Raw genomic sequence first — 12664 nt, forward strand, 5'->3', positions numbered from 1 at the left:
GAGACAGCAGAACCAGGTCATCCGCATAGAACAGGGACCTCACTTCCCCATCCAGGAGACAGAGACCCGGTGACTCGCTTTGCTCCAGCTTGTCTGCTAACTCATTTATGTATATGTTGAACAGGGTCTCTCTGTCTCTCTCTCACTGTCTCTCTCTCTCTGTCTCTCTCTCTCTGTCTGTCTCTCTCTCTGTCTCTCTCTCACTGTCTCTCTCTCTCACTGTCTCTCTCTCACTGTCTCTCTCTCCACTGTCTCTCTCAGTCTCTCTCTCTCAGTCTCTCTCTCTCTCTCTCTCTCTCTGTCTCTCTCTCTCTGTCTCTCTCTCTCTGTCTCTCTCTCTCTCTCTCTCTCTCTCTCTCTGTCTCTCTCTGTCTCTCTCTCTCTCTCTCTCTCTCTCTCCTCTCTCTCTCTGTCTCTGTCTCTCTCTCTCTCACTCTCACTCTGTTTCTCTCTCTCTCTATCTCTCTCTGTCTCTCTCTCTCTGTCTCTCTCTCTCTGTCTCTCTCTCTCTCTGTCACTCTCTCTCTCTGTCTCTCTCTCTGTCTCTCTCTCTCTCTCTGTCTCTCTCTCACTCTCTCTCTCTCTCTCTCCTCTCTCGCTCTGTCTCTGTCTCTCTTTTTCTCTCTCTCTCTCTCTTTCATTCTCTCGCTCGTTTTTTCTCTCTCTCTCTCTCTTTCATTCTCTCGCTCGTTTTCTCTATCTCTCTTTCTTTCTCCCTCTCTTCTGTTCTAACGCTCTCTCTATTTCTCTCTAACGGTTAGCTGGACGTTTTGGGGGCAGTGGGAGTGAGGGAGGGGGTGGCGAGACTTACCAGCGGGCCACAGGAGACACCCCGCTAAGCAGAGCAGGAGCCTGGCTGGGTCGAGGCGCCACATCCCAGGGTCCCCGGGGCACCAGGAAATTCTCGAGGCCGCTCCGATCGCCCGCGGCTCGAGCTCAGCTCTCAGGTCCGGCAATATTCTCAGCGCCGGGAACTCTGACCCTTGAACCCTTGCCCCCCCACCGCCCCTGGTTCACACACACAGGGTCCCCGCGCCTCTCAAAACTAAAAGACACATCGAGAACTCCAAATGTCATTCAAGAAACAGGGCGCTATGACTTTGATACCTGTTGCGAGGGGAAAATTGGTCAGCAAGTGACCTCACAGTGTCCAGTCAAGAGGTCCCTTGTGACATCACATTGAAACCAAAGTCATGGCGGATCCGATTCCCCTCCCCCTCCTATCCGTTCTCTCAAAACCAACAACAATTGCAATTTTTATTTATCCCACGCCTTTAATACCCACGTCCCAAGGCGCTTCACAGGAGCGTTTATCAAACACAATTTGACACCGCGCCACATAAGGAGATATTAGGACAGGTGACCAAAAGCTGGGTCAAAGAGGTCGGTTTTAAGAAGCGTCTTAAAGGAGGAGAAAGAGGCGGAGAGGTTTAGGGAGGGAATTCCAGAGCTCAGGGCCCCAGGCAGTTGAAGGCACGGCCGCCTATGGTGGAGCAATGGAAATCGGGGAGGCTCAAGAGGCCAGAATTGGAGGAGCGCAGAGATCTCGGAGGGTTGTAGGGGCTGGAGGAGGTTACAGAGATAGGGAGGGGGTGAGGGCCATGGAGGGATTTGAACAGGAGGATGAGAATTGTAGAGCTGGAGGAGGTTACAGAGATAGGGAGGGGGTGAGGGCCATGGAGGGATTTGAACAGGAGGATGAGAATTGTAGGGGCTGGAGGAGGTTACAGAGATAGGGAGGGGGCGAGGGCCATGGAGGGAATTGAACAGGAGGATGAGAATTGTAGGCGCTGGAGGAGGTTACAGTGATAGGGAGGGGGCGAGGGCCATGGAGGGATTTGAACAGGAGGATGAGAATTGTAGGGCTGGAGGAGGTTAGAGAGATAGGGAGGGGGCGAGGGCCATGGAGGGATTTGAACAGGAGGATGAGAATTGTAGGGCTGGAGGAGGTTACAGAGATAGGGAGGGGGCGAGGGGCCATGGAGGGATTTGAACAGGAGGATGAGAATTGAAGGGGCTGGAGGAGGTTAGAGATAGGGAGGGGCGAGGGCCATGGAGGGATTTGAACAGGAGGGTGAGAATTGTAGGACTGGAGGAGGTTACAGAGATAGGGAGGGGGGCGAGGGCCATGGACGGATTTGAACAGGAGGATGAGAATTGTAGGGCTGGAGGAGGTTACAGAGATAGGGAGGGGGGCGAGGGCCATGGAGGGATTTGAACAGGAGGATGAGAATTGTAGGGGCTGGAGGAGGTTACAGAGATAGGGAGGGGGCGAGGGCCATGGAGATTTTGAACAGGAGGATGAGAATTGTAGGGGCTGGAGGAGGTTACAGAGATAGGGAGGGGGCGAGGGGCCATGGATGGATTTGAACAGTAGGATGAGAATTGTATGGGCTGGAGGAGGTTACAGAGATAGGGAGGGGGCGAGGGGCCATGGAGGGATTTGAACAGGAGGATGAGAATTGAAGGGGCTGGAGGAGGTTAGAGATAGGGAGGGGCGAGGGCCATGGAGGGATTTGAACAGGAGGATGAGAATTGTAGGACTGGAGGAGGTTACAGAGACAGGTTGGGGGCGAGGGCCATGGAGGGATTTGAACAGGAGGATGAGAACTGTAGGGGCTGGAGGAGGTTATAGAGATAGGGAGGGGGGCGAGGGCCATGGAGGGAATTGAACAGGAGGATGAGAATTGCAGGGCTGGAGGAGGTTACAGAGATAGGGAGGGGGCGAGGGGCCATGGAGGGATTTGAACAGGAGGATGAGAATTGAAGGGGCTGGAGGAGGTTAGAGATAGGGAGGGGCGAGGGGCCATGGAGGGATTTGAACAGGAGGATGAGAATTGTAGGGCTGGAGGAGGTTACAGAGATAGGGAGGGGGCGAGGGGCCATGGAGAGATTTGAACAGGAGGATGAGAATTGTAGGGGCTGGAGGAGGTTACAGAGATAGGGAGGGGGCGAGGGCCATGGAGGGATTTGAACAGGAGGATGAGAATTGTAGGGGCTGGAGGAGGTTACAGAGACAGGTTGGGGGCGAGGGCCATGGAGGGAATTGAACAGGAGGATGAGAATTGTAGGGCTGGAGGAGGTTACAGAGATAGGGAGGGGGCGAGGGCCATGGAGGGATTTGAACAGGAGGATGAGAATTGTAGGGGCTGGAGGAGGTTACAGAGATAGGGAGGGGGGCGAGGGGCAATGGAGGGATTTGAACAGGAGGATGAGAACTGTAGGGGCTGGAGGAGGTTACAGAGATAGGGAGGGGGTGAGGGCCATGGAGGGATTTGAACAGGAGGATGAGAATTGTAGGGGCTGGAGGAGGTTGCAGAGATAGGGAGGGGGCGAGGGGCATGGAGGGATTTGAACAGGAGGATGAGAATTGTAGGGGCTGGATGAGGTTACAGAGATAGGGAGGGGGTGAGGGGCATGGAGGGATTTGAACAGGAGGATGAGAATTGTAGGGGCCGGAGGAGGTTACAGAGATAGGGAGGGGGCGAGGGGCCATGGAGGGATTTGAACAGGAGGATGAGAATTGTAGGGGCTGGAGGAGGTTACAGAGATAGGGAGGGGGCGAGGGGCCATGGAGGGATTTGAACAGGAGGATGAGAATTGTAGGGGCTGGAGGAGGTTACAGAGACAGGGAGGGGGCGAGGGACATGGAGGAATTTGAACAGGAGGATGAGAATTGTAGGGGCTGGAGGAGGTTACAGAGATAGGGAGGGGGCGAGGGACATGGAGGAATTTGAACAGGAGGATGAGAATTGTAGGGCTGGAGGAGGTTACAGAGATCGGGAGGGGGCGAGGGGCATGGAGGGATTTGTACAGGAGGATGAGAATTGTCGGGGCTGGAGGAGGTTACAGAGATAGGGAGGGGGTGAGGGCCATGGAGGGATTTGAACAGGAGGATGAGAATTGTAGGGGCTGGAGGAGGTTACAGAGATAGGGAGGGGGCGAGGGGCATGGAGGGATTTGAACAGGAGGATGAGAATTGTAGGGGCTGGAGGAGGTTACAGAGATAGGGAGGGGGCGAGGGGCCATGGAGGGATTTGAACAGGAGGATGAGAATTGTAGGGGCTGGAGGAGGTTACAGAGATAGGGAGGGGGCGAGGGGCCATGGAGGGATTTGAACAGGAGGATGAGAATTGTAGGGGCTGGAGGAGGTTACAGAGATAGGGAGGGGGCGAGGGACATGGAGGAATTTGAACAGGAGGATGAGAATTGTACGGCTGGAGGAGGTTACAGAGATAGGGAGGGGGCGAGGGGCCATGGAGGGCTTTGAACAGGAGGATGAGAATTGTAGGGGCTGGAGGAGGTTACAGAGATAGGGAGGGGGCGAGGGGCCATGGAGGGATTTGAACAGGAGGATGAGAATTGTAGGGGCTGGAGGAGGTTACAGAGATAGGGAGGGGGTGAGGGGCCATGGAGGGATTTGAACAGGAGGATGAGAATTGTAGGGGCTGGAGGAGGTTACAGAGATAGGGAGGGGGCGAGGGACATGGAGGAATTTGAACAGGAGGATGAGAATTGTAGGGGCTGGAGGAGGTTACAGAGATAGGGAGGGGGCGAGGGACATGGAGGAATTTGAACAGGAGGATGAGAATTGTATGGCTGGAGGACGTTACAGAGATAGGGAGGGGGCGAGGGCCATGGAGGGATTTGAACAGGAGGATGAGAATTGTAGGGCTGGAGGAGGTTACAGAGATAGGGAGGGGGCGAGGGCCATGGAGGGATTTGAACAGGAGGATGAGAATTGTAGGGCTGGTGGAGGTTACAGTGATAGGGAGGGGGCGAGGGCCATGGAGGGATTTGAACAGGAGGATGAGAATTGTAGGGCTGGAGGAGGTTACAGAGATAGTGAGGGGGCGAGGGACCATGGAGGGATTTGAACAGGAGAATGAGAATTGTAGGGCTGGAGGAGGTTACAGAGATAGGGAGGGGGTGAGGGGCCATGGAGGGATTTGAACAGGAGGATGAGAATTGTAGGGCCGGAGGAGGTTACAGAAATAGAGAGGGGGGGAGGGCCATGGAGGGATTTGAACAGGAGGATGAGAATTGTAGGGCTGGAGAAGGTTACAGAGATAGGAAGGGGGCGAGGGGCCATGGAGGGATTTGAACAGGAGGATGAGAATTGTAGGACTGGAGGAGGTTACATAGATAGGGAGGGGGCGAGGGGCCATGGAGGGATTTGAACAGGAGGATGAGAATTGTAGGGGCTGGAGGAGGTTACAGAGATAGGGAGGGGGCGAGGGCCATGGAGGGATATAACAGGAGGATAAGAATTGTAGGGCTGGAGGAGGTTACAGAGATAGGGAGGGGGCGAGGGGCCATGGAGGGATTTGAACAGGAGGATGAGAATTGAAGGGGCTGGAGGAGGGTAGAGATAGGGAGGGGCGAGGGCCATGGAGGGATTTGAACAGGAGGATGAGAATTGTAGGACTGGAGGAGGGTACAGAGACAGGTTGGGGGCGAGGGCCATGGAGGGAATTGAACAGGAGGATGAGAATTGCAGGGCTGGAGGAGGTTACAGAGATAGGGAGGGGGCGAGGGCCATGGAGGGATTTGAACAGGAGGATGAGAATTGTAGGGGCTGGAGGAGGTTACAGAGATAGGGAGGGGGGCGAGGGGCCATGGAGGGATTTGAACAGGAGGATGAGAATTGTAGGGGCTGGAGGAGGTTACAGAGATAGGGAGGGGGCGAGGGCCATGGAGGGATTTGAACAGGAGGATGAGAATTGTAGGGGCTGGAGGAGGTTGCAGAGATAGGGAGGGGGCGAGGGCCATGGAGGGATTTGAACAGGAGGATGAGAATTGAAGGGGCTGGAGGATGTTACAGAGATCGGGAGGGGTCGAGGGGCCATGGAGGGATTTGAACAGGAGGATGAGAATTGTAGGGCTGGAGGAGGTTAGAGATAGGGAGGGGCGAGGGGCCATGGAGGCATTTGAACAGGAGGATGAGAATTGTAGGGCTGGAGGAGTTTACAGAGATAGGGAGGGGGCGAGGGCCCATGGAGGGATTTGAACAGGAGGATGAGAATTGTAGGGCTGGAGGAGGTTACAGAGATAGGGAGGGGGCGAGAGGCCATGGAGGGATTTGAACAGGAGGATGAGAATTGTAGGGCTGGAGGAGGTTACAGAGATAGGGATGGGGCGAGGGCCATGGTGGGATTTGAACAGGAGGATGAGAATTGAAGGGGCTGGAGGAGGTTAGAGATAGGGAGGGGCGAGGGGCCATGGAGGGATTTGAACAGGAGGATGAGAATTGTATGGCTGGAGGAGGTTACAGAGATAGGGAGGGGGCGAGGGCCCATGGAGGGATTTGAACAGGAGGATGAGAATTGTCGGGGCTGGAGGAGGTTACAGAGATCGGGAGGGGGCGAGGGGCCATGGAGGGATTTGAACAGGAGGATGAGAATTGTAGGGCTGGAGGTGGTTACAGAGATAGGGAGGGGGCGAGGGGCCATGGAGAGATTTGAACAGGAGGATGAGAATTGTAGGGGCTGGAGGAGGTTACAGAGATAGGGAGGGGGCGAGGGCCATGGAGGGATTTGAACAGGAGGATGAGAATTGTAGGGGCTGGAGGAGGTTACAGAGATAGGGAGGGGGCGAGGGGCCATGGAGGGATTTGAACAGGAGGATGAGAATTGTAGGACTGGAGGACGTTACAGAGACAGGTTGGGGGCGAGGGCCATGGAGGGAATTGAACAGGAGGATGAGAATTGCAGGGCTGGAGGAGGTTACAGTGATAGGGAGGGAGCGAGGGCCATGGAGGGATTTTAACAGGAGGATGAGAATTGTGGGGGCTGGAGGAGGTTACAGAGATAGGGAGGGGGCGAGGGGCCATGGAGGGATTTGAACAGGAGGATGAGAATTGTAGGGGCTGGAGGAGGTTACAGAGATAGGGAGGGGGCGAGGGACATGGAGGGATTTGAACAGGAGGATGAGAATTGTAGGGGCTGGAGGAGGTTACAGAGATAGGGAGGGGGCGAGGGGCCATGGAGGGATTTGAACAGGAGGATGAGAATTGTAGGGGCTGGAGGAGGTTACAGAGATAGGGAGGGAGGCGAGGGGCCATGGAGGGATTTGAACAGGAGGATGAGAATTGTAGGGGCTGGAGGAGGTTACAGAGATAGGGAGGGGTCGAGGGCCATGGAGGGATTTGAACAGGAGGATGAGAATTGTAGGGCTGGAGGAGGTTACAGAGATAGGGAGGGGGCGAGGGCCATGGAGGGGTTTGAACAGGAGGATGAGAATTGTAGGTAGGGGCTGGAGGAGGTTACAGAGATAGGGAGGGGGCGAGGGCCATGGAGGGATTTGAACAGGAGGATGAGAATTGTAGGGGCTGGAGGAGGTTCCAGAGATAGGGAGGGGGCGAGGGGCCATGGAGGAATTTGAACAGGAGGATGAGAATTGTAGGGGCTGGAGGAGATTACAGAGATAGGGAGGGGGCGAGGGGCCATGGAGGGATTTGAACAGGAGGATGAGAATTGTAGGGCTGGAGGAGGTTACAGAGATAGGGAGGGGGCGAGGGCCATGGAGGGATTTGAACAGGAGGATGAGAATTGTAGGGCTGCAGGAGGTTACAGAGATAGGGAGGGGGCGAGGGCCATGGAGGGATTTGAACAGGAGGATGAGAATTGTAGGGCTGGAGGAGGTTACAGAGATAGGGAGGGGGCGAGGGCCATGGAGGGGTTTGAACAGGAGGATGAGAATTGTAGGTAGGGGCTGGAGGAGGTTACAGAGATAGGGAGGGGGCGTGGGCCATGGAGGGATTTCAACAGGAGGATGAGAATTGTAGGGGCTGGAGGAGGTTACAGAGATAGGGAGGGGGCGAGGGGCCATGGAGGAATTTGAACAGGAGGATGAGAATTGTAGGGGCTGGAGGAGGTTACAGAGATAGGGAGGGGGCGAGGGGCCATGGAGGGATTTGAACAGGAGGATGAGAATTGTAGGGCTGGAGGAGGTTACAGAGATAGGGAGGGGGCGAGGGACATGGAGGAATTTGAACAGGAGGATGAAAATTGTAGAGCTGGAGGAGGTTACAGAGATAGGGAGGGGGCGAGGGGCCATGGAGGAATTTGAACAGGAGGATGAGAATTGTAGGGGCTGGAGGAGGTTACAGAGATAGGGAGGGGGCGAGGGGCATGGAGGGATTTGAACAGGAGGATGAGAATTGTAAGGGCTGGAGGAGGTTACAGAGATAGGGAGGGGGTGAGGGGCATGGAGGGATTTGAACAGGAGGATGAGAATTGTAGGGGCTGGAGGAGGTTACAGAGATAGGGAGGGGGCGAGGGGCCATGGAGGGATTTGAACAGGAGGATGAGAATTGTAGGGCTGGAGGAGGTTACAGAGATAGGGAGGGGGCGAGGGACATGGAGGGATTTGAACAGGAGGATGAGAATTGTAGGGGCTGGAGGAGGTTACAGAGTTAGGGAGGGGGGCGAGGGGCCATGGAGGGATTTGAACAGGAGGATGAGAATTGTAGGGGCTGGAGGAGGTTACAGAGATAGGGAGGGGGCGAGCGACATGGAGGGATTTGAACAGGAGGAAGAAAATTGTCGGGGCTGGAGGAGGTTACAGAGATAGGGAGGGGGCGAGGGCCATGGAGGGATTTGAACAGGAGGATGAGAATTGTAGGGGCTGGAGGAGGTTACAGAGATAGGGAGGGGGCGAGGGACATGGAGGGATTTGAACAGGAGGATGAGAATTGTAGGGGCTGGAGGAGGTTACAGAGATAGGGAGGGGGCGAGGGCCATGGAGGGATTTGATCAGGAGAATGAGAATTGTAGGGCTGGAGGAGGTTACAGAGATAGGGAGGGGGCGAGGGCCATGGAGGGATTTGAACAGGAGGATGAGAATTGTAGGGGCTGGAGGAGGTTACAGAGATAGGGAGGGGGCGAGGGGCCACGGAGGGATTTGAACAGGAGGATGAGAATTGTAGGGCTGGAGGAGGTTACAGAGATAGGGAGGGGGCGAGGGCCATGGAGGGATTTGATCAGGAGAATGAGAATTGTAGGGCTGGAGGAGGTTACAGAGATAGGGAGGGGGCGAGGGCCATGGAGGAATTTGAACAGGAGGATGAGAATTGTAGGGGCTGGAGGAGTATACAGAGATAGGGAGGGGGCGAGGGGCCATGGAGGGATTTGAACAGGAGGATGAGAATTGTAGGGGCTGGCGGAGTTTACAGAGATAGGGAGGGGGCGAGGGGCCATGGAGGGATTTGAACAGGAGGATGAGAATTGTAGAGCTGGAGGAGGTTACAGAGATAGGGAGGGGGCGAGGGACATGGAGGGATTTGAACAGAAGGGTGAGAATTGTAGGGGCTGGAGGAGGTTACAGAGATAGGGAGGGGGCAAGGGGCCATGGAGGGATTTGAACAGGAGGATGAGAATTGTAGGGGCTGGAGTAGGTTACAGAGATAGGGAGGGGGCGAGGGACATGGAGGGATTTGAACAGGAGGATGAGAATTGTAGGGGCTGGAGGAGGTTACAGAGATAGGGAGGGGGCGAGGGGCCATGGAGGGATTTGAACAGGAGGATGAGAATTGTAGAGGCTGGAGGAGGTTACAGAGATAGTGAGGGGGCGAGGGGCATGGAGGGATTTGAACAGGAGGATGAGAATTGTTGGGGCTGGAGGAGGTTACAGAGATAGGGAGGGGGCGAGGGGCCATGGAGGGATTTGAACAGGAGGATGAGAATTGTAGAGCTGGAGGAGGTTACAGAGATAGGGAGGGGCCGAGGGACATGGAGGGATTTGAACAGGAGGATGAGAATTGTTGGGGCTGGAGGAGGTTACAGAGATAGGGAGGGGGCGAGGGCCATGGAGGGAATTGAACAGGAGGATGAGAATTGTAGGGCTGCAGGAGGTTACAGAGATAGGGAGGGGGCGAGGGCCATGGAGGGATTTGAACAGGAGGATGAGAATTGTAGGGCTGGAGGAGGTTACAGAGATAGGGAGGGGGCGAGGGCCATGGAGGGGTTTGAACAGGAGGATGAGAATTGTAGGTAGGGGCTGGAGGAGGTTACAGAGATAGGGAGGGGGCGAGGGCCATGGAGGGATTTGAACAGGAGGATGAGAATTGTAGGGGCTGGAGGAGGTTACAGAGATAGGGAGGGGGCGAGGGACATGGAGGAATTTGAACAGGAGGTTGAGAATTGTAGGGGCTGGAGGAGGTTACAGAGATAGGGAGGGGGCGAGGGGCCATGGAGGGATTTGAACAGGAGGATGAGAATTGTAGGGCTGGAGGAGGTTACAGAGATAGGGAGGGGGCGAGGGACATGGAGGAATTTGAACAGGAGGATGAAAATTGTAGAGCTGGAGGAGGTTACAGAGATAGGGAGGGGGCGAGGGGCCATGGAGGAATTTGAACAGGAGGATGAGAATTGTAGGGGCTGGAGGAGGTTACAGAGATAGGGAGGGGGCGAGGGGCATGGAGGGATTTGAACAGGAGGATGAGAATTGTAGGGGCTGGAGGAGGTTACAGAGATAGGGAGGGGGCGAGGGGCCATGGAGGGATTTGAACAGGAGGATGAGAATTGTAGAGCTGGAGGAGGTTACAGAGATAGGGAGGGGGCGAGGGACATGGAGGGATTTGAACAGGAGGATGAGAATTGTAGGGGCTGGAGGAGGTTACAGAGATAGGGAGGGGGCGAGGGGCAATGGAGGGATTTGAACAGGAGGATGAGAATTGTAGAGCTGGAGGAGGTTACAGAGATAGGGAGGGGGCGAGGGACATGGAGGGATTTGAACAGGAGGATGAGAATTGTAGGGGCTGGAGGAGGTTACAGAGTTAGGGAGGGGGGCGAGGGGCCATGGAGGGATTTGAACAGGAGGATGAGAATTGTAGGGGCTGGAGGAGGTTACAGAGATAGGGAGGGGGCGAGCGACATGGAGGGATTTGAACAGGAGGAAGAAAATTGTCGGGGCTGGAGGAGGTTACAGAGATAGGGAGGGGGCGAGGGCCATGGAGGGATTTGAACAGGAGGATGAGAATTGTAGGGGCTGGAGGAGGTTACAGAGATAGGGAGGGGGCGAGGGACATGGAGGGATTTGAACAGGAGGATGAGAATTGTAGGGGCTGGAGGAGGTTACAGAGATAGGGAGGGGGCGAGGGCCATGGAGGGATTTGATCAGGAGAATGAGAATTGTAGGGCTGGAGGAGGTTACAGAGATAGGGAGGGGGCGAGGGCCATGGAGGGATTTGAACAGGAGGATGAGAATTGTAGGGGCTGGAGGAGGTTACAGAGATAGGGAGGGGGCGAGGGGCCACGGAGGGATTTGAACAGGAGGATGAGAATTGTAGGGCTGGAGGAGGTTACAGAGATAGGGAGGGGGCGAGGGCCATGGAGGGATTTGATCAGGAGAATGAGAATTGTAGGGCTGGAGGAGGTTACAGAGATAGGGAGGGGGCGAGGGCCATGGAGGAATTTGAACAGGAGGATGAGAATTGTAGGGGCTGGAGGAGTATACAGAGATAGGGAGGGGGCGAGGGGCCATGGAGGGATTTGAACAGGAGGATGAGAATTGTAGGGGCTGGCGGAGTTTACAGAGATAGGGAGGGGGCGAGGGCCATGGAGGGATTTCAACAGGAGGATGAGAATTGTAGAGCTGGAGGAGGTTACAGAGATAGGGAGGGGGCGAGGGACATGGAGGGATTTGAACAGAAGGGTGAGAATTGTAGGGGCTGGAGGAGGTTACAGAGATAGGGAGGGGGCAAGGGGCCATGGAGGGATTTGAACAGGAGGATGAGAATTGTAGGGGCTGGAGTAGGTTACAGAGATAGGGAGGGGGCGAGGGACATGGAGGGATTTGAACAGGAGGATGAGAATTGTAGGGGCTGGAGGAGGTTACAGAGATAGGGAGGGGGCGAGGGGCCATGGAGGGATTTGAACAGGAGGATGAGAATTGTAGAGGCTGGAGGAGGTTACAGAGATAGTGAGGGGGCGAGGGGCATGGAGGGATTTGAACAGGAGGATGAGAATTGTTGGGGCTGGAGGAGGTTACAGAGATAGGGAGGGGGCGAGGGGCCATGGAGGGATTTGAACAGGAGGATGAGAATTGTAGAGCTGGAGGAGGTTACAGAGATAGGGAGGGGCCGAGGGACATGGAGGGATTTGAACAGGAGGATGAGAATTGTTGGGGCTGGAGGAGGTTACAGAGATAGGGAGGGGGCGAGGGCCATGGAGGGAATTGAACAGGAGGATGAGAATTGTAGGGCTGCAGGAGGTTACAGAGATAGGGAGGGGGCGAGGGCCATGGAGGGATTTGAACAGGAGGATGAGAATTGTAGGGCTGGAGGAGGTTGCAGAGATAGGGAGGGGGCGAGGGCCATGGAGGGGTTTGAACAGGAGGATGAGAATTGTAGGTAGGGGCTGGAGGAGGTTACAGAGATAGGGAGGGGGCGAGGGCCATGGAGGGATTTGAACAGGAGGATGAGAATTGTAGGGGCTGGAGGAGGTTACAGAGATAGGGAGGGGGCGAGGGACATGGAGGAATTTGAACAGGAGGATGAGAATTGTAGGGGCTGGAGGAGGTTACAGAGATAGGGAGGGGGCGAGGGGCCATGGAGGGATTTGAACAGGAGGATGAGAATTGTAGGGCTGGAGGAGGTTACAGAGATAGGGAGGGGGCGAGGGACATGGAGGAATTTGAACAGGAGGATGAAAATTGTAGAGCT

General features: G+C 55.4%; 1 protein-coding gene across 1 annotated transcript in view; it reads right to left on the minus strand.

Moving 5' to 3' along the window:
• LOC147084896 (uncharacterized) overlaps positions 1-1099 on the minus strand; it is a 33828-nt gene extending 32729 nt beyond the window's left edge. The window contains exon 1 of the mRNA XM_085979286.1: positions 812-1099. Within this exon, the coding sequence (XP_085835412.1) occupies positions 812-875 (64 nt within the window). The 5' untranslated portion in view covers positions 876-1099. The remainder of the gene's footprint in view (positions 1-811) is intronic.
• Between the last annotated feature and the right edge of the window lie 11565 nt (positions 1100-12664).

The sequence above is a fragment of the Somniosus microcephalus genome, unplaced genomic scaffold, assembly GCF_052327205.1.
Source record: "Somniosus microcephalus isolate GS21.2 unplaced genomic scaffold, FLI_Smic_1.0 unresolved_chr9, whole genome shotgun sequence".
Taxonomy (NCBI): domain Eukaryota; kingdom Metazoa; phylum Chordata; class Chondrichthyes; order Squaliformes; family Somniosidae; genus Somniosus; species Somniosus microcephalus.